We start from the raw sequence: 27,804 nt of genomic DNA on the forward strand, positions 1-27,804 counted from the left end.
CACCAGAGTGTTGGCTATGGAGAGTAGATGAAATTGTGGCTGATGACTTGCTAGAAGTTGCCACAGTGTAAAGTATGAAGCAGAGAGGAGAGTGTCATGAGACTGAGGGCTGGGGTCAGCTGGAATGACAGCTCCCAAATCCCCCAAAGGACCACAATATCCAGTGAAGCTGCTATGGCCCCCAACTGTCATCACAGGAGGTCCCCTAAGAAAATACTTGCTCCTAACCCCCATCTTAACACTCCATGATTAAAAAGAAGAGGAACTATAAGAGTCCATGGGGCTACAAGTTGGGCTACCGCTGGAGGAGTCTAATATGAGATTCAAGTGGAAGATGGACAATGCTAAGTCTTAATAATCAGAATGAGACTGAGATGCTTATTTCACATTTGTACCTCACATGTAGCCACAGATCTCTCAGCCAACAAGTGCATTATGACAGAACCAAAGGGAGCCCTGAGAACATACAGCAAGGGGACCCAAGCCCATCTAGGGCCCAGGGAAGGCTTCCACAAGGAAATGATGTTTATGCTGAAGCCCAAGGGGTCCCTCTTCTCCTTTACACACACTTCATACTCCCCATTCCCAAACAGGCCAGGCCTTTTCGTCCCTTCCTATATTTGTACTCTACTTGCCTAGAGTGCTCTCTTCTCTTCCCCCCTGTTCAACCTGGCTAACTCCTATTTAACCTTTATGACCCAGCTCGAAAGTGAAGCCAAGGCCGCTGCCTCTCCCCAAAGGAAGATGAAGTCGGTCCCTCCTCTGAACTCCCACAACACTTGGGTACACCGTGTGGGTATTATGTGTGTACTCGCTAGTCTGCACCACCATGCTGGGAGCTCATAGTGGCCCAAGAGGCCAGTACGGGGCAAGCTCAATAGGTGTCAGCTGAATGAAGGAATGTAGGAATGATTTAATTTTTAAAAGAGGTTAGCGCCAAGCTGGAGGTAGGGGGAAATGTTTCACGGCAGAGGAGTGAGCTGAGCTTCTTGGAGTGCTGTCTTCGTAGAACCGAGCCTGGGTGGGGCTGATGTAATGAACCAACCTGTCAGAAGAATCTCAGTAGAAAGTAGGTCAGTTTCTTCCTGTCTCTTTAAGAACTAGAGGCTTGATTTCCGCGCCTGCGCATTGAGAAAGTAAACACCTCTCTTTTTCACCCACCCCCGCCCTATCCACATCCTTATTTCCCCAACCCAGCCTCCTCCCATTCTCCCCTTCTTCGGGTGGGGTAATGGTCCGTTCCAGGGAGTCTGGCTCGTTCTGGAGGGTGGCGAGCATACAAATGGTACATTTCACTGCCTTCATTACCTTCCGCTTTTCGCGGCTTGTCTGTTCTACTTCCCCTACCGAATGAAGCTCAATAGGCTGGCCCAAAAGAAGGCGGGGGAGTCGGGTTGAGGGGACCGGTCTGAGCCGGTCTCCGGCGCAGGCGCACTGCGGATAAACAGGAAGCGGGAGGTAGGGGCAGCTGCAGAGGAGATCCAGGAGCTTCGGGAGGAGGCAGCGGGAGTACGAGGATTATCGGAAGGGCAGCAGAAGCTAACTGAGAACGAGAAAAGGAGCCTTGGCCATCTGCCTCCAGGGAACGAGAGGTCGCAGCCTCGCTCTCTGCTTAGGCTTCCGGCTCCCCAGCTAAGGCTGAGGCTGCGGCTGCGGCTGACAAAGGGCTCGCGCTGGTGCCGCCGCCCTTCTCATCCGGGCATTAGGGTCCCTGCGGAGAGGGAGGGGGAAGGGCAGAGGGGGAGGGGAAAGAGCGGAGGGGCGCGCGCTTAAAGCCGAGGCCCTTTTTGGGGCTCTCCGGGCCGGCGGCCCTACGGACGGAGGCCGAGGAAGACCTGCAGAGGTGGCGGCGGCCGGGGGCAGGAGGATGGTGCAGAAGGAGAGCCAGGCGGCGCTGGAGGAGCGGGAGAGCGAGCTCAACTCCAACCCTGCCGCCTCCGCGGGCGCATCGTTGGAGCCGCAGGCAGCTCCAGCCCCTGGAGAAGACAACCCAGCCGGGGCCGGGGGAGCAGCGGTGGCCGGGGCGGCAGGAGGGGCTCGGAGGTTCCTCTGTGGCGTGGTGGAAGGTGAGCGTTGTGGCGCGGGCTGGGCAAGAGCGTCCTCACTCCCTCTCCACCCCAGTAGTAATACGTTCTTTCCTTTTTGCGGGGGCAGGGGGCTCTAAAAGGGGGTTATTCCCTTGGGTCTGAAATTTGACCCTGCTGAAATGAGGGAAGAGGCGAGAGGATGGGCAGGTCTTTTTTCGCGTTGTGAAACGGCGTCGAATTTCCTCCTGGCTATTAACAAGCCTGACCCCACCCGCCTCGGGCTTGGAGCCAGGCATGCTCCAATGGAAGCGGTGTAAGGAGCCTAGTCTTAGGCTCTGAGTTTTACGTCTTTGTACCTTGGTATGTTGTTCTCTAGGGTGGTTTGTGTTCAAATGGAGAGAGGTGTGTAGTTTTGTTGTCCCCACCCTTTCGAAAAAAGACTACCCGTACAGGTGTGCTAGTTGTATTCCTGGAGTGAAGAGAAGCACTGTCATCTTACAGTTTTACAAATTCCTTTTTGCTTAGAATTTTTGTTTGTTCTTGTGTTTTTTTGTTTGTACTTGTGTTTTTGTTTGTTTTTTTGCTGGCCAGTCCCGAACCCCCCCAACCTTTGAAGATTGATTTGCAGCCTAGAAAATTGCCCTTTGCCAACTACTGTGCCTTGCCTCTGAGGGATGAAGCTTTGACTTTAATAGTATCTGAGATACGGAATTTTAGTGACTGCAAAAGAGGTGTAAAAGTTCCCTTCTCACTTCCTTCCCATTTCCATTTAAAAGGAATGATGGACTTTTTTGGTGGTTGGGGAAAATGACCAGAAGATTGTATCACAGTTCATGAATGTAATGAACAAATGTTCGGCTGTGCATTCTAAGCTAAGCATGAATCAGTTTCATTATTGCTCTTTCCTGGAGTACAGCATGTATTTGAACTTTCTGAAGTATTTTGGCTGACCCAGGGTTTCTTAGCTGTATACTTTATTAGTTCTCCCCTATATGTGGTGGGCATAGGAGTAACACTGTAGAAAAGACTGGTCTTTATGAAAAAAACAGAAAGATGTGGAAAAGGAAAGAAGGATTGTCCTCTTGGTTGAGAGCTTTGGTACTCACGGAGTATTCATTTGAAAGATGGGTGGTGGTTATGCTATATTAGATAAAGTTTGATTGTAGGAGAGAACAGACTAATTGGCAGCTACCATAAGGAATGAAACGATTCAGCAAAGTTAACTGTCTTGCAGAATTTTCGGGAAAACAGAATGGAAAACTGCCTGTGTATTTGACTGGAGTCAGTGTTTATGAAAACATGATTGCTTTGTTTGATTTATGCATTGATGTATATATAGAGCTAGAATCTGTGCTTTGTTATGTAAGATCTTGGGGTGGAGGGTGGGAAAGGAGTGCTGGGGGATTAGAAATTTTAGAGCTAGACTAAAGTGAATCTAAGGAAATTTGCCTGTCCATTACACCTTCAGTAATTATGGAGAAAAGTTAGTTGTGGTTTAGATCAGTTGGTTTGTTTTTCAGAGTAGTATTAAAAGGGAACTAGTTTACTTAGAATTGTCTTATCTGTCATCTTTTCTCCTTCCAATTCCTAGTATGTTTTCTTGGTGACTGAGCACCTGATATTTTTTTTGGTGTTCGTTTTGCTTTTCTTTCCCTCACAAACCTGTGTTGATTTTATTTATTTATTTATTATTTTTGAGGTTAATTTGTGCTTTTATTTGCCAGTATAATTTAACTACAGTGGCCTGCAAACTTTTTTGATCTAAAAAGTACATTTTACATCACAATCCAACAAACACACACACATATATATAATATGTATACATATATAAAAGTGAAACAAAAGTTTTGCTAAAAACATCTACCCTGAGTGTTAATTCTTTTTTTTTTTTTAAGACTTTTTTTAAACCAAGTATGAACTGCACTGACACATCATAATCACCAAAGCCCCCAGTTCATCTTAGGTTCAGTTTAATGAAGTGAATAGTGTTGCACGTTCTATGGACAGACCTTTGTTGATTTTAACTCGTGTAACAGCACTGCTTCCTCTGCAGTGCCAATTAACTAAAACCATGAACCTTACTCTGAAAGAGCAAAGTTAGGATTCCTGAAGATTAAAGTGTTAGTCACTTGAAAAAACAATTTTTTTTTCATGTTGAAGCAGCTCTAAAGGAGAGTTTAGTGCCTACTACTTAAGAGAAAAATGATAATGCAGAGTGTTGTAGGAAAGCTATAAAGACTTGTGAAATTTACCTAATACTTTAAATCACCTGTAAGAGAGTAACCATTGAATTGTCCAGATTGAAAGTGCCACAGTTTCATGTATTAGTATGTAACGAATTTTTCTTTGGCCTGTCATTGTCTTTGTGGTGCAGAGTAACCATTCTATCTAGAGTGGAGCTTATTACTGTTAAGAAATTTTGGTTTTTGAGTTAGTTTCTTAAACTGTGTGTGTGTATGTAAGGAACATTATGTGTTCAAAACACAATTTGAACCATTTTTATGATACTCCTGGGAGGTTGTCCTTATCTCTTGCAGATGATTAGACTGAAACAGGTGGAAAATAAAGGTTAGGCAAGCTGTAAGGTGTGATTAGCACAAGCCACAGCTCTAAATACCAGTTTGGTGCTTATACCACTACTTAAGTCATCATTCTGCAGTTCTGTTTCTTGCAGTGTGCATTACTATTGCTTTGCCCCCATCTAGGATACTCTGGAGTGAGTCACGTTCTTGAATTTTCAGTTGTTCATATACATTTGCTCTGGAATTGAGATTGCTTGAGAGTTTCCTGTTTGGGCCAGTTCCAATGTTGAATTTGTTGAGTGTAGTTTAAGGCATTTTTGGGTCCCTTTTATAATTTTGGGAACCAAAAAAAAAATAAAAGCCATCATAAAATTAGATGAATCAGATTCTTTTCTAATTCTGTCCCTGGTTTTTTCCCTACCTTACTTGTTTTCACCCCTTCCCCCTCTAAAAGTGGTTTAACTCCCCTTCTAGGTAGTAATTGTTATTATTAGCAGTTTGTGGTTACTTTGCTTCCCCTTTCCCCACTGTAAGATTGAGATAATCTTTTTAAAAGTTAGATTTAAATATATTTAGTCTTTTTTGGCAGTGAAAAGAGATGATGTTTAGTTATTTTTAGATGACTTTATCACATAAATAATGTGTTCATGGTAGAAAAATCAGAAAATTTACCTAAGCAAAAAGGGAATTAAAATCACTGTAAAATATCACCCCAAAATACCTTAATGTTTTACTAAACATCCTTCAGATCTTTGTATATTGTACATATTTTTTACAAAGTGGTATTGTATGTATTGTAACCTGCTTTTCTCAGTAGATAGTTTATCACATTCTTATAATTTCATTCTTACTTTGGATCTAGGATTTTATGGAAGACCATGGGTTATGGAGCAGAGAAAAGAACTCTTTAGAAGGTAATTTTTTTATTATGTGAAGGAGAGTCTTAAACAATTAACATTTCCTTTTTTTTTTTTTTTTTTAACATTTCCTTTTGTTTGAGGAAATACACTGAATAGGCCAGGTGCAGTTTGATGATTTCTCAGTTGCAGAAGTTACTTTACTTTGGTCTTTTTCCTCTTCTTCACCTAAGGCAGTGGTTCTCAAACTTTCCTGGGAAAGCTGGATAGGTTTTGGGCTCATCTGTCTTACTCAGAACTGTTGTATTTTTATTTAAGACTGTTTATAATATGTTGACATTCCTTATAGTATTTAATTTTTTACAACTCCACTGGATTACAAAAAAGTTAAAAGCTACTGCCAGAATATTAGATTTTTAAGAGACAGAGCTGCTCCAAGAAGAGGAAAAAAAGTGAGATTTACAGGTTATACATGTTGCCTGTTTATATACATGTAATTTTTTCTCCTCTTAAGGCTCCAGAAATGGGAATTAAATACATATCTGTATGCTCCAAAAGATGACTACAAACATAGGATGTTTTGGCGAGAGATGTATTCAGTGGAGGAAGCTGGTAATCTTTTTCTTTTTAATCCATAAATTCTGAGTACATGAAGAAAACAGCTATATTTTAAATGTAGTTGTACAAGAATTAAGTATTCCACTTTCACTTTGTAGGTAGTTTTCTTTTATATGGTTACTCTGTGTGTTAGTGCATATTGAAAGAGTAACTCTAACAATGTGTAGCCATGGTGTGATTTACAGGTATACCAGTCTGACTTCACCTGTTCTGTGGTCATAAATTGTGCTTTTTAACTTCTGCCAGTGGACTAAACAGTGGGCCATTAGACAAAGAGGTGCTGAAGCAGGGCTAGGCCTAGGGCAAGGCAAGTGAGGGGCCTGCCGGCAGTGCAGATTTTAAAGGACTCCAAAAATCAGTAATCAAGATAAATAATACTTTATTACCCATTTTTTAAACCAGAACTAATGCAAAAAATCCACGAACAAAATACCAAAATTTTAAATAAAGATAGGGTTAGTACTACTGATCCTTTTGCTTCAGACTCAAGTATGGCTTGGTCTTGACCACTTGATTTCTGTTACTGGTCCTGTCTTTATTTAAAATGAAGAAGGGCCTCACCTTAGTCTGGGCCTATACTGAAGTGAAAAGCCATCCTGAACTATCCTTGTTACATGTGTTCTTATGTCGAGTTAGTTACATAAAGTTCATAAATAAGAGAAGTAAATTAGACAAGTGGTGCTTTTCTTTGGGGACTTGAGTGAATGGGGGAACATTTTCATACCTTGAATTAAATGGTAGCTAACAATATATCTGGTTACAGAGCCCAGTCAAGGCACTGAAGGCAGAAAGTTTTCTTAAAATATGAAAAGCAATTAAAACTCGATCTAGTGTTGTTGTTTACTACTCTATATAACTTAAGTGTCTTCAACTTGATTATTTTCTGGTGTTGCTGGTAATGAAATTTAATATGATCAAAATATAGTCAAATGACTATCTTGAGATACCACTGAAAGTTATTTAAAGATATATCCTGTGGTATGGAATAGTCAATTTACTTAGGAATTATGGAATTATGACATTATGGAATGTCAATTTACTTAGGAAAATTGTCTTTCACATTTTAGAGACTTAAAACTGTGATGAATATTTTTCTTGTAGTTACAAAGATGTCAAGATTGTTAAGGCCATCACTTAACCCTGGTTCTTAAGAACACATTTTTCTTTTTTTCCAAATTATAAAGTTGCTATATGTAGATGTATTTATTTAGGAATTCCAGTTGTACAGAGACAGCAAAAACAAAAGCATACCTCTCAAATACTATAGGAAATAAAAATGTTTTGTATTCAGTAAGAGAACTGATGCTTAATTCAGTATTTTTTTTTTTTTTTTTTTTTTTTGCGCTATGCGGGCCTCTCACTGCTGTGGCCTCTCCCGTTGCGGAGTACAGGCTCCGGACGCGCAGGCTCAGCAGCCATGGGTCACGGGCCAGCCACTCTGCGGCATGTGGGATCTTCCCGGACTGGGGCACGAACCCGCGTCCCCTGCATCGGCAGGCGGTCTCTCAACCACTACGCCACCAGGGAAGCCCTTAATTCAGTATTTTTGAGAAATGGCAATGCTTTTATTGAGTTCAGGGTGACGTTAAATCTCATCAGGTTTGTGCCATTACGTATTGTCACATTGGACCTGACAATTTTGTAGAATTTAAGGGACTTTTTTTTTTCTTGACTCATTGAAAATTGGAGAAAATAACCTTCAGTTTGAAGGTGAAGGCTCTTTTAGTTTTTGTGGTGCTTTCTTAAATCATGGACTCTATTCTTTAGAGCAACTTATGACTCTCATCTCTGCTGCACGGGAGTATGAGATAGAGTTCATCTATGCTATCTCACCTGGATTGGATATTACCTTTTCTAACCCCAAGGAAGTATCTACATTGAAACGCAAACTGGACCAGGTAATTTCCTTACTTTTTCATTATTTTTCCCTGAATCAGTACATGAAACTAAAAGTTTTCTGAGTTGCTTTTATGATGTAAAAAGGAAACCAAATTCATACTACTTCTTTGTTTCCGTACAATTTTTTTTTAACTCTTGATAAGAAGAATATTTTCTAAAGTGAGTCAGAAGAGCTTTACTGGAGGTACCATTGCATCTCAAACTTCAGTTTGCATAAGAACTGCCTTAAAACAGTGCTTAGAAGTGATGCTTAAAAGGGTTCTTATAGGCTCCATTCCCAGAGATTCTTAATATAGACTTGAGGTGGAGACTTACCTCAGATTCCAGGAAATTCTGAGTGGTCCAGAGTCACATTTCCAGAAACTCTGTTGGGTGCCTGACTGAATTTCTGAGTGAGGTTATAGAAATAGTTTCACTCAGTTATATGGACAAGAGATGTAATTCAGTTTGGACATGATTGGCTAGTTTCCCAAAATGAGAAGAAAAACTAGGTAAACGTGTAAGCTGTTGGTGAACCTGATTGGAGTCTAAATTCTACTTAACATAAAAGCTGCACATGTTTTTTGGTAAAGTAAGTGTGCTGTTTTTTAAAATATATATATGTTTCTTTTTTCTTTTTTTTTGGCCATGTGGTATGCGGGATCTTAGTTCCCTACCAGGGATCGAACCCATACCCCCTGCATTGGAAGTGCGGAGTCTTCACCACTGGACCGCCAGGGATGTCCCCTATATATGTTTCTTTAAGCAAAAGTTTATATTGGATTTCCCTGGCGGTCCAATGGGGACGACTCTGTGCTTCCAATGCACGGGGTGCGGGTTCGATCCCTGGTCAGGGAACTAAGAAATCCCGCATGCCACGCAGTGTGGCCTTTAAAAAAAAAAAAAATATATATATATATATATATATATATATATATATATATATATATATATATATTATTGGTATATATTATTGGTGGCATTAAAATGGCTGGTAGAAAATTTAAAGTAGTTTGGGAGGTTCCTGGCGGTCCAGGGGTTAGGACTTGGTGCTTTCATTGCTGGGGCCAGGTTCAGTCTCTTTTCGGGGAACTAAGATCCCACAAGCCGTGTGGTACGGCCAAAAAAAAAAAAAAAAAAAGTTAAAGTAGTTAAATTTCTGTGAATAAGCTTTTAAAAGGTTATTTACCTATTTGATCATATTCTACTATGTTGGTCTTTCTGATTGATGGCCTAGATTTATGTGCAAATGTGCAAAGAAATTAATTAGCATCAATGTATCTTGACTGGAACAGGTGACTTGGGTTTGTCATGTCTTAGAGTTTATTTATTGTTCACGGGTTTTTTTTTTTTTTTCTGTTTGGTTTTCTATAGTTGGCAGTGAAGGAGGTAGAAGGATAAGCTGCATTATAGAAGCTTTGTTAGACATACTGGCATATTGCATTCAAACCCAAATGAAAAAATGGGTCCCACAACTGTCTAGCTGTTTAACATAGAAAATATAAAGGCAGTGGCTTGGCATTGAACATTCTGCTAAGGAAAATATTTGACTTTTAAGTATAACTATTAAGTATATACTTTAATATTTGAAATCCTGTGTTTTTTACTCTGTAAGATGAGCTGGTAAAGCATCTTGTTTTTTTTTTTTTCTTTTCCTAGGTTTCTCAGTTTGGGTGCAGGTCATTTGCCTTGCTTTTTGATGATATTGACCATAATATGTGTGCAGCTGACAAAGAGGTATTCAGTTCTTTTGCCCATGCCCAGGTCTCCATCACAAATGAAATTTATCAGTACCTAGGAGAGCCAGAAACTTTCCTCTTCTGTCCCACAGGTATTGTATATAATAGCTTTATATTTAACTAGTCTTTTTGAAATATATAAAATATAAAAATATATATAAAATATATAAAGGTATAATAAAGGTAGGAATTCTTTTTCTAGAAGATATCTCGGCACATCTTAAATTGGAGAGATTTTAGGGATTAATAAATGACAACTGAATAGGCAAAAGATTTTATGTATTTTTTTGGTACTGGAAGTATATGAACATTACATGTTCAGGATTAGAGGAGGGGATAGTATTATAAAAATGAAAGCTAGAAAAAAGCAAATTTACATTGCTTTTAACTTAGTCACTTCTCATATCCTCCTACTTGTTCCTTTTTTCTGCCCTTGCATATCTGTATCCCTTTTCATTCCTCCCACTCCCATCTGGGCTCTTAACTTCCAGTAGTCAGCATAGAAAGCTTAATAATTTTTTCTCCCTTTTTCTTTTTTCCCCCCTCTCATCTCTCCCTGGTTCCTTCCATTGAAAATGTTTTTTCTCTTTTTTTGCCTCTCAAAATTCAGCCTATAAGAAAACTTCCCTAGGCTTGACTTCTTGTTCAGGAAGAGTTAAAAAAGTTCTAAGAAATTTTAGACTGATTTATTTAACTGTGTATATGTCTGTCTTAGAGTATTGTGAGCCATGAACCTTATCTCAGTGGTCTGATACTATGTGAATACTCAGTGTTTAATAAGATCATACTTGGTAATTACTTAATTCACTGCAAATTATAATCAATTGTAGTTGAGTACTAATAGCCAGGAGCCTAACATTGCATTCTTTCTATTATGATATTATGAATCCAGTCTGTTTGGCCTCTTATTGTAACTGAGAAATGTAGGCAATTCAGAATTATGTAGAAAATGCTAAAAATTCTAATTATTTCTTTAGTAAATTTGTATTTCTGGTGACCATAGGACCATAAGGATTGATCTGTCCTAATACTAGAGGAAGAATATCAGATTTTATGATTTGATTCTTTTTTTTTTTTAAGTTGAGTCATAAATGAACTACCCACTTGAGTTTACTTCTTTTGGGACATAACATGGAGGCCTTTTATCATTTGGATGAAAATAATTTAGAATTGGTAGACGTTTTTATCCCTATTCAAAAACTCATGACCATTTCACTCCTGACTGTTTTACTGATTAATTTTTCCCCCTACATTCAGAATATTGTGGCACTTTCTGTTATCCAAATGTGTCTCAGTCTCCTTACTTAAGGACTGTTGGTGAAAAGCTCCTACCTGGAATTGAGGTGCTGTGGACAGGTAAGTCTTAAAAGATTTAGACAGTAAAACTTTTAATTAACTAGGACCTTGGGAGTTGGTTGTTCTGGTTAATTGGATACTTTTATTTATTTTTAAAGTTTATTTTTATTTTTGGCTATGTTGGGTCTTGGTTGCTGCACACGGGCTTTCTCTAATTGTGGCAAGGGGGGGCCGCACTTTGTTGCAGTGTGCGGGCTTCTCACGGTGGTTTCTGTTGTTGCGGAGCACAGGCTCTAGGTGCGTGGGCTTCAGTAGTTGTGGCTCTCGGGCTCTAGAGCGCAGGCTCAGTAGTTGTGGCGCATGGGCTTAGTTGCTCTGCGGCATGTGGGATCTTCCCGGATCAGGGCTCAAACCTGTGTCCCCTGCTTTGTCAGGTGGATTCTCAACCACTGCGCCACCAGGGAAGCCCCTAATTGGATACTTTTAAAAAGCTGAGCCTTGGGCTTCCCTGATGGCGCAGTGGTTGAGAGTCCGCCTGCCGATGCAGGGGACGCAGGTTCGTGCCCCGGTCTGGTCTGGGAAGATCTCACATGCCGCAGAGCAGCTGGGCCCTTGAGCCATGGCCGCTGAGCCTGCGCGTCCGGAGCCTGTGCTCCGCAACGGGGGAGGCCACAACAGTGAGAGGCCCGTGTACTGCAAAAAAAAAACAAAAAACAAAAAAAGCTGAGCCTTAACCAGAACATTTTGTTTTAATTCTCTTTCTTTTACAAAGTACACATTCTTCACATAGTATTAAAAATATCTTTGAGGTTTTATAAAGCAGAAACTAACACACCATTGTAAAGCAATTATACTCCAATACAGATGTTAAAAAAAAATCTTTGAGGATTTTTCAGTAAGTCTGAATATCAGTTACTGGTAAACAATAGATCTATAGGGATCTGGGCTAACAGGTATTGATCCCAGCACTAGGAGAATGTTGTATTTTATAAAATGAAAGCTGTAATGCTGGATTGACAGTTAGTAATCGATGAGCTGTATTAGCTTTCATTCTAAGAATTAAGGGCAGAAATCCTCCTGGGGTTTAGGTTAATTAGACTTTGTCTGATTGAGGATATATTATAATGGTAAAAAATGGTTAACATGGAAATTTCTTTCTTACTGATGTATCACTTTGTGGAAAGTTACCCAAACCTTAAATATTCCTACCTTTTAACCACTAATTCTATTTCTGAGAATCTGATCTGAGGAAATGTAGGGCAAGGGGAATAAAGCTGAGTAAAAGGACATATTGCTGTGTTATTTTCAAAAGAAAAATTGTTATGAAATATAACAAGGAAAATAATTATATGCAGTATATTTTGAAGAACCATGTATGAGTCTTTTTTTTTTTTTTTTTTGGCGGTACGTGGGCCTCTCACTGTTGTGGCCTCTCCTGTTGCGGAGCACAGGCTCCGGATGCGCAGGCTCAGCGGCCATGGCTCATGGGCCCAGCCGCTCCGTGGCATGTGGGATCTTCCCAGACCGGGGCACGAACCCATGTCCCCTGCATCGGCAGGCGGACTCTCAACCACTGCACCACCAGGGAAGCCCGAGAGTCTTTTTGTTGTTGTTTTTGTTTTTAAAAAATTTCCTCTGAGAATTTATTTATTTATTTATTAAAACATCTTTATTGGAGTATAATTGCTTTACAATGGTGTGTTAGTTTCTGCTTTATAACGAAGTAAATCAGCTATATGTATACATATATCCCCATATCTCTTCCCTCTCCCTCCCTCCCACCCTCCCTACCCACCCCTCTAGGTGGTGGTCACAAAGCACCGAGGTGATCTCCCCTGTGCTATGCGGCTGCTTCCCGCTAGCTATCTATTTTACGTTTGGTAGTGTATATATGTCCATGCCACTGTCTTGTATGAGAGTCTTTTAATAAATGGTGGTCATTATTTCTAGGTCCCAAAGTTGTTTCTAAAGAAATTCCAGTAGAGTCCATTGAAGAGGTTTCTAAGATTATTAAGAGAGCTCCAGTAATCTGGGATAACATTCATGCTAATGATTATGATCAGAAGAGACTATTTCTGGGCCCATACAAAGGAAGATCTACAGAACTGATCCCGCGGTTAAAAGGAGTCTTGACTAATCCAAATTGTGAATTTGAAGCCAACTACGTTGCTATCCACACCCTTGCCACCTGGTACAAGTCAAACATGAATGGAGTGAGGAAAGATGTAGTGATGAGTAAGTAGATGACTTAATTCTTGACTTTGGGAGGAGAGTTGGGATTAAGTAGAACCATTGGCAAGTATGCATTCTTTTGTCATCAAGATTTAAGAGGATTTTTTTAAGGTGTTGTTTAGTCCTGTGAATGAGATGTATATGATACAAAAAGGGCTGCTTGGACTGCCTTTGCACAAGTTACTTAATAACTTCTTGGCCTCAGTTCTTTGTTTTTAAAATGTGTCTTAGCCTTTCAAGTCTGAGTAACTAGACAAGGTAGTCTTTTAGTGTTCCTGTTATCCCTTGAATAATTCTGATTGAATTTGTGTTTTCAGGTGATTTTATTAAATGGTGTATTTTAGATGGCTAAATATTCTCCTCTGAGTTACTTAATATATAATTTAAGTTCAGCTTACATTTATGAGACATTTTGTCATTTTAGACATTGGCTTACTGATTTTTATTTACGAAAAATTCCTAATTGAGTTCCAAGTAGGAGAATGCTGACTAGTTGTTTATTCACTAACATTTAAACACCTATTTATCAGACACTAAGGATGCAAAGAATAAAATAGTCCCTACTTTGAAAGAATTTAGTCTGGTGTTAGATAAAGCAGATAGGCAACTGTACTATAGAATGATAAGTGCTGAGATAATTATCTACAGAGTGCTAGGGGGAACACAGGAGGCAGTGATAGCTTCTGCTAAGCGAAAGTGCTGGTAAATGATTTCATAGAGGAGGAGTTACTTACACTGGGTCGAAGTATGAGTAAAGTCTGCAGGGCATTAAAGGGTTGGTGGGCTAGAGATGAAAATACTAGACACTGAAAATTTCAAGTTACCTGAATTTTGGCCCATTGGGGGGTATTGAAGTGTCACATTATGGTGCTTAGTGGTATGTAGTTGAAAGTTGTGTTCTGTTTCTCAGTTCTGTACCCCTACTTCCAGTTCTGTTTATTGAATTAATGCTTCCCTTCAAGGCTCAGTCATTGTCACCCCCCTCTCCCCAGTAAAAAACACAGAGTTAGGGATATAATCTCAATCCTCTCTGTATACATGGCTGTTAGTATCTACCTCTTTTAAGGCAGAGCATGAAGCATGTTAACGACTAGTGGACATTAGCCAGACTGGCCTGTGTGCAGGGAAATAAGAAGGAAAGCTAAGAATAGTGGGATTTGAATACCAAGCCAAAGAGAGTTCAGACTTAATTTTTTCTACCGCTATCCTGGTTCTTTTATATGCTTATTATCTGTGCTCATATGTGGGCTCTCTATCAATTTTCTCTTCTCCCCTCAATGCATTTATTAATGTGCCCATTATTTTTTCATAATTATTTGCCTTTTTAAGTTATAAACCCCTGAAAGATAGGGAATCTTCTTTATGGGAAGAATAGTGCCTTTAACCTTGCATTCCCAATAATTGATAATAAATGGACATTTATGACTGCCTTGTCCAGTGATTCTAAAGTTAATATTTAATATTTCAATTGGAATTTTACATTTAGCAATGCATTTAGATGACTATTCTGGGTGAAGTGGTTCAGTGAAGGGTCTTGGTTGTGTTTGCATATTATGCTTAAGGTTTGTTCTTGTTCCAGTTCTTTGCTTCTCTGGGTTTACTGTAACAATTAGTGTTTTGTAATGAAAACTGTTTTTGTGCTCTTTCTCTCTTTTTTGCAGCTGATAGTGAAGACAGTACTGTGTCGATCCAGATAAAGTTAGAAAATGAAGGCAGTGATGAAGATATAGAAACTGATGTACTCTATAGTCCACAGATGGCTCTGAAGTTAGCTTTAACAGAATGGTTGCAGGAGTTTGGCGTACCTCATCAGTACAGCAGTGAGTTTGGCCTTTCTTTGTAAGGGGGTTGGATCACATTGTTTGAGACATAAAGTAAAGGACATTTGTGATGTGTCTTCTTATAGGCCTGCCAAGCAAAATGAAATTTAGGAATCTAGAGGATAAGGTTTTTTAAATTTTACTTTTGGTCTTAAATAGCTTTTATTTTGATGGAATGCTAATTTGTTTTTTAATATATATATATAAATTTATTTTATTTATTTATTTTTGGCTGTGTTGGGTTTCTGTTGCTGCGCGTGGGCTTCCTCTAGTTGTGGTGAGCGAGGGCTACTCTTCGTTGCAGTGCGCGGGCTTCTCATTGCGGTGGCTTCTCTTGTTGCGGAGCACGGGCTCTAGGTGTGTGGGCTTCAGTAGTTGTGGCACGCGGGCTCAGTAGTTGTGGCTCACGGGCTCTAGAGCACAGGCTCAGTAGTTGTGGCGCACGGGCTTTAGCTGCTCCGCAGCATGTGGGATCTTCCCGGACCAGGGATCGGACCCGTGTCCCCTGCATTGGCAGGCGGATTCTCAAACACTGCGCCATTAGGGAAGCCTGCTAATTTGTTTTTAAAATATCTTTTTATGAAGTAGTTTTTAAATACAGAGCTTCAAAAGAGAAGAAAGTAATAGGTGTTGGCATGTTTATGATCTGTGTTTCCCCTCCTCTCTTCCCTTCCCCACCTCCCAGTGGTTTAGAGAAATTGTACTTTCTTGGGGCTCAAATTATTTGGAATCTCAAATGGAGGCTCTTAGTTAGAGATATGGTAAGAAGAAAACATTTCTCTAGATCTAATTTGTTCTGTTTCTAATTCTGATTATCTCTGGCAATTTGTTTTTATAGGTAGGCAAGTTGCGCACAGTGGGGCTAAAGCAAATGTAGTAGATGGGACTCCTCTAGTTGCAGCACCCTCTTTAAATGCCACAACTGTAGTTACAACCGTTTACCAGGAGCCCATTATGAGCCAGGGAGCAGCCTTGAGTGGTGAGCCTACAGCTCTGACCAAGGAAGAAGAAAAGAAACAGCCAGATGAGGAACCCATGGACATGGTAGTGGAAAAACAGGAAGAGACAGACCACAAGAATGACAATCAAATACTAACTGAAATTGTTGAAGCTAAAATGGCAGAGGAATTGAAACCAATGGACACTGATAAAGAGAGCATAGCTGAATCAAAATCCCCAGAGATGTCTATGCAGGAAGATTGCATTAGTGATATTGCCCCGATGCAGACTGATGAACAGACAAACAAGGAGCAGTTTGTGCCTGGTCCAAATGAGAAGCCTTTGTACACTGCAGAACCAGTAACTCTGGAGGATTTGCAGTTACTTGCTGACCTATTCTACCTTCCTTATGAGCATGGACCCAAAGGAGCGCAGATGTTACGGGAGTTCCAGTGGCTTCGAGCAAATAGCAGTGTTGTCAGTGTCAATTGTAAAGGAAAAGACTCTGAAAAAGTGAGTATGCTTAATTTACCTGTTTCTCTGGCCTGGATGGGTCCCCATGCTGTTGATACAGGGGAGGTCTTAAATGAGAATTGACCACATCTTAGAATGTGTTCCGTAAAGTAGGTACGGACTCTGCTGAATCTGATATATACAGTTTCTTAGTTTGACCTTATAGTAGCTAAGAATGAAGGAAAGTCAAAATTGATTATATTAGGAATATTTGTCAGTTTGGGGAGACAAACTTTTATTGTTTGTCTTTAAAAGTTTAAGCCCATTGATTCTTTAATGCTTAGTATAAATTTGCAGGTACCTGATAACATAAACAGCTTAGTTTATAAACTGTGTTTTAGATTGTTGTTAAACTTTCAATTTTTTGAGTGTTTTTATTGATCCTCAATAGATTGAAGAATGGCGGTCGCGGGCAGCCAAGTTTGAAGAGATGTGCGGACTAGTGATGGGCATGTTCACTCGGCTCTCCAATTGTGCCAACAGGACAATCCTTTATGACATGTACTCCTATGTTTGGGATATCAAGAGTATAATGTCTATGGTGAAGTCTTTTGTACAGTGGTTAGGTAGGTATACCAGGAGTAATCTCTTCTCCTCAGATACATTGTCCCTTAAAAAAAAAAAGACATTATCCCACAGGGAGAAAAACATACAGGGAGTTGACGAATTTCCAGCTGTGTTTAAATTCTTTGCCTAGATTTCAAAGGTGTACCCATTGTTACAGACTTGAGGTGCAAGCCTCAGTAAATATACCGAGCATGTTGATTTTTCTCCCTTGGGCTAATTCAGCATAAATATCTTGAAAATGTGTTAGAAAGTACTCACTTTAACTTGCTCTGACTGAATGCTTCCTGGATGGAATCATGTATACCACTTTTATCTGATTTGGAGATGAGACACTATGAATTGTGACGCTGTAAGCTCTCTGCTGCTTGCTGTGTCTTGATGACATTAATGCTGTGTTTAACAGAACAATTGCCGAAATGACCTAAGGGGGCCTGGAAAGAGGAAGCCATCCTCCCAGCCCTGTGCGCATGCGAGCTTTAGTGGTAGGCTATTCTGGTGCTACTTGGTATTACTTCACAGAGCTTTTTCTTTATGTCTCTACCAAGTAATTGGTTTTAGCAGGGGATAAAAATTGCAATGCCCTGAAAACTCTGCTTCATTAAATGGACTTCTCTTTTGAAAACAGTGATTTTTTTTTTTTTTTTAAATTTTCAAACTTGGTAAAAAGCACCAGCATGGCCAAGTTTCTCCAGGGATCTCATTTCATTTCCAGGTTTTCAATCCAGCTATAAGGAATATCTAATGGACTTATGCATAGCACACAGCAGGCAGCAAGGCTAACTGACATGTCATAGTTTTCATAGTAGTCACAAATACTATGATGGGTTACATACTCTTGGCTGTGAAATAGAAGTGTGAAACACAGTGAGCTTAGAGTAACTCAGGAGTAGCAGCAAAGAGATTTCTCACTTTCTGCATATATACTTTTGGACTCTTAAATATAAAAAAAAATTTTTCCTGTGATACAACTAATTAGCAGCTAAAAATAGAGTCTCTCATTGTTAATTTGAAAGTAGAGGGAATTCCCTGACTGTCCAGTGGTTAGAATTCCACACTTCCATTGCAGGGGGCATGGGCTCGATCTCTAGTCCGGGCACTACCCGCAAGCCATGAGGCACGGCCAAAAATAAAAAATGAATAAATGAATTGGGGAAAAAGAAAATAGAGAATTTTGGGTTCCTGTATATGTAGCACAACAGGTAAAAGAGAATTTTGACCTCCTCTTGTTAAAAGGCTCCAAGATACCTCTTCTCTATGATACACGTCTGCCCTTAGGCTTAGGAAAAACCTCTGTATTGATTGTTGGATGATGGCATTTGCCTTCCAGGCTTTTGGCCAAGAGGATATAATTAACCCTTATAGGGATTGAAGTTCTTAAGTTTTGAACCTGTAATCCGGATTATTAAGTTTGAGAAAGTGTTGCTTAAAACATTTGATACTCAGCTTTTCATTCAAGAATTACTAAAGATTCTTGATTATATACAGTATTGCTGCTTTTTCCTCTCAGGCTTTACCTCTGTACTGTGCAGTTATAGGGGCAGCTTTCCCAGATTGTATATAGCTGTTGTACAGTCTCAAGGTCAGAGCATCTTAGAAGCTTTAAATAATCATCTAGGCATCCACATAGCTTTACAACAGCTCACGACAAAGAGAGTATTTTCATGGTTCTATAGTAATTTCAGGGAGTTACTGATTAGTACCCTTTCTTTTCCTCTAGTCTCCAGTCCAGCTGGCATTCAGTCCTTTAAAGAATGTGGCTATGCAGTACTTTTGATTACTAACGACTTCTATTATCTTCTTCCCCATTGTGTACAGATGGGAGAATCCTCAGCACAAGTTCTACTACTATTGGATGGACAGCGGCAGATGTTCACAGCGCGTCATGATTAATTAGTTTAACTTAAAAGGTTCTGTGAGGTAGCTCAGGTAGATTTAAGGGCAGTAGGCATGAACTGAAGTCACGTTTGCGCAGCGACTGAGGCATTAACCATGTTTTCATTTATACAGCTCTTCGTACATGCAGCTTTTTATTGTAATAGTTGGAAGTGCTAGTTATGTTGTAGTCTCAAAGTGGGGGGTAGGGGAAATTGGCTCATCTTAAAGTTTGAGACGTGTAGTTTTTTCCTGCAGTGTAAGTTTACACTGAGCTATGGAATGGGGCAGGTTCTCTTCATAACCTAAATTTTGACCCCCTATTTCATATTTATTTTACAAATATTACATTATATCTATATATTTTTAAGTACCCCTACCCCTGAAAAATGACAACCCTGGATATAATCTCTTAATGGGCCTGAATTGTCAACAAAAAAATTGGTTTGCTTTGGGACTGTCTGACTAGCACACTGTGTATTGTACTGATGAGACTGTTAACTTGAACAGGAGGTAGAATGCTGTCTTCAATTGGAAAAGAACTATATTGCGCTGCTTTATCTTGTCAGAAGACTAGGCAGGTGATTTTGATTTGGCCTCCAAATTAACTTTTAATTATCTTATTAGCTTCCTTTATTGCCTATGGAAGGCAATTATAATTTGCTTTTAATTATCTCTTATTATTAGCTTCCTTTATTGCCTGTCTAGTTGGTTAAGTGGTGACCTTAAATGTTGACTTTTGGGCCTCAAAGCTTGCCACTCCATGTGTGAGCTAAGTGCACTGCAAAGATGATAGTGGTTGATCAGAGGAGCCAGATACTGTCATACTTTCAAGGAAAGTATGTTTTAGCTGTGGACAAATTAGGAGCATCAGTTGGCTCTCCTTAGTTCTCAGAATCTGTCAGACTGATACTGTTACTAGCCAAGTCTGAATTTGGATTGTCCTTGTCAGAAAAGAAAGAAAAAGTACTCATTGTGTTTCATTGTCAACTTACTGAATAATTTCTTTTACTTATTCTGCTGACCTTAGTTTTCTGACAAGATTAACCCCTTTTCCCCCCTTTTTCCCTTCCCTGTACCCTTCCTCAAAATGTAAAATGTGACTTCAGACAAGTTTAATTCCTTCATGGGCTGTGATAATAAAATGTCTCATCAATCTCACTTCACTTAACTTTAAAGTTACTGTAATTTTGCTACAGAGCAAGCAGCTGCCTTGATTTTTACAGCTGTACCTAGGGAATATATAAGCGTGACCCAGACAAACTTGACACTTTTTCCTTCCAATAATTTAAGAAAGGGTAGAACTCTTTCACTAGAACAGTGATTATTCATTGATCAGAGGAAGGAACATCAGTATTGAAATTCCATTACAAATTAAAAAAAATTATTATCACAGCCTTGTCCTGAAACCCTGGATTATTATTGTTAGAGAGCTGTTTCCACAAAGTGTTTGTTAGTTTGTTGGACGTTTGAGACCCCAGGAAATCCCCTTTCTCGTAACGTTCTCCGCTTGGATCTGATCTCAACAGGGTGTCGTAGTCATTCTTCAGCACAGTTCTTAATTGGAGACCAAGAACCCTGGGCCTTTAGAGGTGGTCTAGCAGGAGAGTTCCAGGTATCAATATGAATTCACAACTGAATTGACGTTTTCTTTGTCTTATGAGAAACCTTATGTTGCGCATCAGATGGCTGGAAGGATTGGTCTGCCGAAGGCTTTCTAGTCCCAAATTCAATTAGTTACATAGCTGGATTTTAAATCAAATTTTCCTCCTCTTTCGCAGTAATTTCTGAAGGAGATGCTGCCAATTCCCCCCCGCGCCTGCGAAGCGCAGCGGCTCTAGGTATACACTTCACATTGTTTCTTTGCAGGTCGCACAGCATTTTAATCTGCGCCCGCAATGCACAATGCGCGCATGCTTGTCTGCCAGTGGAAACTCCATGAACAAAAAGGATGAATGATTATGCAAATGAATGGTGAAAGGGCTTTTGGATATTTTCCCAATTATTTTATAAGTAATACTTGAAAGAACAGTCCAGGAATGAAAAATTGAACAAAATATGAAGTTTATTTGGTGTTGGAATTTGTTCATGGACTTTCAGGTGCTCTACTTTTCTCCCCCCAACAGGTGCTCTGCTGCGCACAGCAAACTGAAGCGCATTGCTTTGGGGATAAAGCGTCTCCTGGACAGATAACCCTCTTCAGACCAAACCTCTCCTCCTGACAGTCTGTTCTGCCATCTTTTAGTGAGAGATGGTCTATATAAGATTGGTTTAAAAGATAGATTTGTCATAATTGGAATAGAATTTTTTTTTACTGTATATTTAAATCCCCAGTAGTATGTCACTAAAGCTATGTAACTCAATTTGGGTAATTTCTATTCAGAAGCACTCCCCTCCCCCAGCAAAGAGGTGTTTTTATTAGTAAAGCATAGCACACCCCTCTTCTTTAGGTCTGCCTGCAGTAGCCAGTTAATGTTAAGTTGGTAATCTGCAGTGCACACTCATTAAAAGTAAATATCTTCCCAACACTGATCATCTCCCCTTTTTTTCTTCCCACAGCGTTTGCTGCCAATTGATGGGGCAAATGACCTCTTTTTTCAACCACCCCCACTGACTCCGACCTCCAAAGTTTATACTATCAGACCATACTTTCCTAAAGATGAGGTAATCATCTACCTGTCAACTTGGTGTATGGTTATGGTGAACACTTAATCCTTTCCTTTGAACTCTCTGGTTAAAAGAATCAGTTTTGTGTCTTAAAACTTTAGATGGAGAAAGTTTAACTAAAACATTGAACATGGGATGTTTAAAGAAGAGCTGAAAAAAAAAAAAAGAGCTGAAGGAGTTTAGACTCAACATCTCGTGTCAGTTCTTTTAAAAAAAAAAACATGAAATGTATTCACAGTTGGAATTACTGAACGATATCTGAATGATCAGTTGTTCTCAGCTGATTTTCTCCTATATATTTTCTGCAGTTTTCAATTGTGAAGTGCTTACAGGCTGCTTGATAATCAACTACAGAAATAAAAAGCATGCCTGCTTAAAGACAATAACATGTTTTAAACATTTGGGATGTATAGAAAACTGAGAGAGACTCAGCCTCATAGTTTGCTGGATTTTGAATCCACTACTTACTGTCTAAAACTATCCCCTGCAAAGTAATTCTCACTGTTTACTATAACCATGCTGTTTTCTACTGGCTTTACAAATATGACTCAATAAATCTCTATTTAACAAAGCAGAGGTGATATTTATGACAAGCCAAACGTTTTGTTACTCCCTCTTCTAGAAGTCCATTCTGACTTATGAGTCATATTGTTAAATTCGGTTGCCATTTTTCTTGATGTGTTGCTTAACTAGATTATATTTTCAGGCTTCCGTGTACAAGATTTGCAGAGAAATGTATGACGATGGAGTCGGTTTACCTTTTCAAAGTCAGCCTGACCTTATTGGAGACAAGTATGTGATGAAGTATTCTGATTTGTTGGATTTGGGACTAGACATTTCATAGCCAGGTTTATCAGGTTGAGGGGAGGTGCTGACTGGAAATAGAGTTTTTTAGAAGTCCTACTTTAGTTGTAATAAAATCTGAGCATTAATATGTGTATATTTTCAGTTTGTATTTACATCGAATGTAGTTTCCATGCATTGTCATTCGAGTGTATTGGGCCTTACATCACTGAATTCTAATGTTTTGTGTTAGTAACTTAACTCACTCTGGTCTCTTTTTTTTGTGAGCAGGTTAGTAGGAGGGCTGCTTTCCCTCAGCCTGGATTACTGTTTTGTCCTAGAAGATGAAGATGGCATATGTGGTTATGCCCTGGGCACTGTAGATGTGACCCCCTTCATTAAAAAATGTAAAATTTCCTGGATTCCCTTCATGCAGGAGAAGTATACCAAACCAAATGGTGACAAAGAACTCTCTGAGGCTGAGGTAATACACAGATTTAGAATTATACAATGGTAATTTTTTAGAAAATAAAATACTTATTAAAAAAGCAAGCAGATATATCTTAAAATCCCAGTGCTTACTAAATTTCTTATAGAGAAGAATTCTTAGGGCTTATTCTTATTAGCATGGTATTTTCCACTGTTCCTTACGGTTTTTGATTTGGAAGTGTTGTTGTAATACTTTCTCAAGTAAAAGCACAACATAGACAATTAAAGAACCTTCTTTCTCCCTCCCTTTCTGTTTTGAAGCACCAAACTTAAGGATGTTATGGTCTCTTCTTTGGGTACTCAGGGCAAGTTTAGGTAATTAAAAATCTCTCATTTGCGTGCTAATGAAGCTAACTTAACTTTCTCAATAATGCATTTCTCATGGTAATTAAAAACTAATAGGAATGAACTTTAAAAATAGTTTCTTCTTGAGGATAATTTTTATTTTCAATAAATACTTTTAGAGAATATACTTGGACTCGTATTTGTGACATTGTCTCTATGTAATAGGAGGCTGGGTTGGAGTAGGCTCCCTTACTTGGGATTTCATCGACATGACTGCAGCATGCTGGTGATTGAGCTGTTGATGTGTTGCTTTTCCATATGTGACAGTTCTCAGCATAGGAACCTATGAAGAAAAACCAGTGTGTCTCTTATAAACTTTTTTGTAAAAAATTGTGGTAAAGCATACATAACATAAAACTTACTGTTTTAACCATATTTTTTTAGTGTACAGTTCAGTAGTGTTAAATACATTCACATTTTTGTGCAATACAAACTTTTAAAAAATTGTTTTATTTTGAATTATTTATTTTTTACTTTGAATAATTTTAGATGTACAGAAGTTACAAAGATAATACAGAGTTCCAGTATACCCTTCACCCATTTTCTACATTTGTCCTAAGTCTGAGAAACCAACTTTGGTACATTGCTATAAACTCCTCACCTTACTTACCAGTTTTTCCACTAATGTCCTTTATCTGTTCCAGGATCCAATCCAGTATACCACATTACATTTAAACAAACTTTTAAAAAAATTAAAACGCTTCAGCTAGAATTATAAGCTAATTAATTCTGCATGTGGTAATTTTATAATTACCAGAAGAGTTATTGAATATTGCTTTCCTTTTCCTGTTACTGAGTTCTGTAGTTGGGATATATGGATTCATAATGAGTAGCTACTGAAAGTCAAGAGATTCTTCCTAAATTTTACAGAAAATTATGTTGAGTTTCCATGAAGAGCAGGAAGTGTTGCCAGAAACTTTCCTTGCCAACTTCCCTTCTCTGATAAAGATGGATATTCACAAAAAAGTAACTGATCCAAGTGTAGCCAAAAGCATGATGGCTTGCCTCCTGTCTTCACTGAAGGCTAATGGTGAGTACATATTTGTAGAGTTGCTGGTATTTGGGTTATGTGGGGACAGGACTCTATTTTAGGATAAAAAGAAAGAAGTGAATTTACATTCCCTTCTCCACCATTTATGGTTTTGCTTCTGAATTATTAGTGCTGCAAGAATTGGGTGTGTATTAATCATTGGAAAATACTGCTCTTTTACACTATGAATGCTTATTTTTGAGCCCCAATTAAATGAGAAGTGTACGTTTATTTTGCTGGGAGACTTATAAATGATAGTTGAAAATTAAACGAACCTCGGGAAGACTTCATTTAGGAATGCAGAGTTGCTGATGTTTTTTGAGTTTGTTACTTAAACCTTCAAAAATACTTTGCTGTACCCTAGTGGTATGAAAACTTTTTCTGTAAAGGGCCAGATATTGAGAATTCTAGGCTTTAAAAAGGCAACGTACAGTGTTCCATTGCATGTTTTTTGTTTGTTTGTTTTGCGGTACGCGGGCCTCTTACTGTTGTGGCCTCTCCCGTTGCGGACGCACAGGCTCAGTGGCCATGGCTCACGGGCCTAGCCGCTCCGCGGCATGTGGGATCTTCCCAGACCGGGGCACGAACCCGTGTCCCCTGCATCGGCAGGCGGACTCTCAACCACTGCGCCACCAGAGAAGCCCTGCATGTTCTTTTTTTAAACAACCTTTTAAAGCTGTAAAAAAAAACAAAAACAACTTTTTAGCCTTTGGCAATACAAAAATGGGCAGCTTGTTGAGCACTAATTAGAGGGTTCTTGATGTGTGAGGATGCACTTTTGTTGCATCTTTATATCATTTGATTCAGTGGTATCCCCTTTGTGGGATAATTTAAACAGCTCTGTTCGATGAAAGTATAATTCTCAGTGTTGTGCTTGGAACTGAATCATGCAGGTGTATGAGGCATGTCTTTAACATATAAAACACATTCTGGTTGTATTGGCTTGCGACATAGGCTAGAATAGGCTCTGCCCTGTGGGTCCCTCAAAGATACTTTACATAAATATATTAAACATTCAACAGAGGTATCCTTTGCCTTGAGGTTTCTTACAACCTCTTTGCCAAAAGATTTTCTTTCTGGGGAAGAGTGTTACTCACCATGCAAAAAAAAAATTTTTGAAGTATATTTGACAATTAAGAATTGTATATATTTAAGGTGTACGATTTGATGACTTGAAATACATTGTGAAATAATCACCATATTAAAGCTAGTTAACATATCCATCACTTTAAGGTAGTTATCACTGCAGTATTGATGAATATAAATATTGACTTTTGATATAAATTTTAAAAAGTATGAAATTTAGAGGCTGGTATAGATAAGCCAGTACTATGATCTTTTTGAAATATATTAGAGATTAATTAAATTCATATTCATATTTCTACGAATTAAGTGACATTTATATTTTGATTTTTTTTTTTCCCCCTAGGCTCTCGAGGGGCTTTCTGTGAAGTGAGACCTGATGATAAAAGAATTTTGGAATTTTACAGCAAGTTAGGCTGTTTTGAAATTGCAAAAATGGAAGGATTTCCAAAGGATGTGGTTATACTTGGTCGGAGCCTGTGACGTTTGTTGGCACTATGAACTGTTGGGAAGTCTCTTCACTTCACCTGGTTGGGTGGTGGTTGGGGTCTTCATACAGCTCAGCCTCTGGAGCGGCAACAGATCGGCTAATTCAGATTGGAAACAAAGAGGACTATGTAAAACTCACTCATCATGCTTAGAGACTACTCGCTGGTTGGAAAAAGATAGTATTGCTGTAAATCCTGTATGAAAGAGATGTGGGCCTCCTTATTGGGTCTTGTGTTAGGTGCTGAGACCTCTTACGTGGGCTTATAGGGAGGGGGTCTTCAATAAATGTAGTCAGCACTGTTTCTGCATCCAGTGTGGTTGCATTTCTTACCTAAGAGTAATCAAAATCATTTGTCATCCTCCTTGGCTTATTAAATGAAATGTACCTCATTCTTTGGGGACATGGCAAAGATGAGAAAGATTTGGTTTCAGAGGCTTCAGGGTGGAGAGTCCGAGTGGGATGGTTATGGCATAGTTTAAGCTGAATAAATGATTTCAATTTGGGCGGTTTTTCTGCTTTTTGTAAAGCCTTGGCCAGTTGTCTCGTGACCATTATTGGTTCAGGCATATTGTGCTTTGTAGGGACAAATGTGCAGTTGTTTGTGGCAAAAGCCTAAAAGTGACAAACTTGTAAATTATTTTGTATATAAACTAAACTAGCTGTAACCTGACTATCCTTTGTGTTTACTGTTTTTGTAATTTTCCTTTTGAAAATGAAAGGGTGTGATTCAAGATGGCACTTTGAATATGTAAATCAGTGGAAAGTGTATTTTCTTTACTTTTGTCTTTGTTTTTTTAGAAGTTTTATTAATTTCGAAGTGCCTCCCACCTAGGGCTAGGCCATGACCACTTTGGGTACCAGAGTCTAACTTCATGGGACTCAGTCTGTTGCAAAGTGCCGTCACTTCTGGAAATTAACCTCAATTCAGGTCAGCATGTGAAATGTTAGTTTTGACTTCTGGCAAGTAGGGTTCAGGGACTGATTGATCTCGTTTGCGCACAGGTCAGTTGTCCTTTAATTTCAAGACCTGTTACTACTGGTTTTATTATTAAATCAGTGTCTTTAGTTCTTGCATGTTTGTATCAAATTTTAAAAAATGAGCACACTTTAACCAATGACTTACGGTTACCCTTTTCTCTTTCCTTTAACCACAGGTTCTGAAAGCTTTCAAGTATTTTAATTTAGATTTGGTGTGTTTAAGGGTTCTGAGCATGAGGCTAGCAGGTAATCTCTGCAGGATTCATTTTTTTAATCATGGCTGGCTGGCTTCTCCATAGATGGTTAACAGTATTTTGTTATCTTGCTTCCCTGCAGTTTTGTATCAGCAGTTTAACTTTGAGCTGAGAGCGGGGAGGGTCAAGGAGAAGGAAATTTAAAACATATTTTCTTTCATAGCTTTCCATCAGTGTGGGCTTTGAAAAGAGAGTCTTTTAAAGCATTGTACTTAGTGACTTTCAACCAAAGCCTGTGAGTGTGAATGGGTGAGATGAACAAAGGAGGCCTCTTCACATTCAGGGTTAGAAACCTGCAATTGATAGCAGGATATGTAAGGTATGTTGGACGACAGGAACCAAGTTTGCGTTTTCAAGGGCTGAGATGAAGGGAAGATCGCTACAAGATACTGTTTAAAACGGCTTAATGTCATTTGGTTTTTAAATACATTTTGTACACTAGTGGACAGTTCTAGCATTTTATCTGGAGGATTCATTCCATGGTCGTCATCCTGTGGAATCAGGATTTTTAGCAAGTTTGCTGCAGCTTTATCTTGGCTTTTAATAAGTTTGGCTGGTGTTCTGGTCACAGAGCTAACTATGAAACATGTCCACGCCGCTAGGATTGTTCAGTGCTATGCTATCTTCCATTGTTACGACTATTTATTACGGTTGGGTGGTATTCCATTGATTGTTTAGATCACAGCTCAGTTCCTGTAGAAAACGAACTGTAAAACCATCTGAAGACCATACAAGAGGCAAAATAAAACTTGAAGTGAATGTGTGTGGTCGTGTACTGTGTAAACCTCCTTCCTGTTTCTGCCTC

At 39.1% G+C, this 27,804-nt stretch overlaps 1 protein-coding gene across 2 annotated transcripts; it reads left to right on the forward strand.

Annotated features, from left to right (window-relative positions):
* The first annotated feature begins 1,844 nt into the window (after positions 1 to 1,844).
* Positions 1,845 to 27,754, forward strand: OGA (O-GlcNAcase). 2 transcript variants are annotated; one of them, XM_065894094.1, is made up of 16 exons: positions 1,845 to 2,066; positions 5,412 to 5,463; positions 5,921 to 6,018; positions 7,792 to 7,922; positions 9,562 to 9,733; positions 10,899 to 10,997; positions 12,888 to 13,172; positions 14,831 to 14,989; positions 15,828 to 16,441; positions 16,833 to 17,007; positions 20,410 to 20,495; positions 21,440 to 21,544; positions 22,254 to 22,339; positions 22,622 to 22,814; positions 24,035 to 24,194; positions 25,624 to 27,754. In XM_065894094.1, exons 1-16 carry the CDS (start codon positions 1,868 to 1,870, stop codon positions 25,758 to 25,760), a joined length of 2,751 nt encoding a protein of 916 aa, XP_065750166.1. In that variant the 5' UTR covers positions 1,845 to 1,867; the 3' UTR covers positions 25,761 to 27,754. The 2 variants fall into 2 exon arrangements, with proteins under 2 accessions (XP_065750166.1, XP_065750167.1); XM_065894095.1 differs by lacking the exon at positions 14,831 to 14,989 and having other exon boundaries at positions 1,868 to 2,066; positions 25,624 to 25,760.
* The last annotated feature ends 50 nt before the right edge of the window (positions 27,755 to 27,804 follow it).

This window comes from Phocoena phocoena, chromosome 16 (genome assembly GCF_963924675.1).
Source record: "Phocoena phocoena chromosome 16, mPhoPho1.1, whole genome shotgun sequence".
NCBI lineage: Eukaryota > Metazoa > Chordata > Mammalia > Artiodactyla > Phocoenidae > Phocoena > Phocoena phocoena.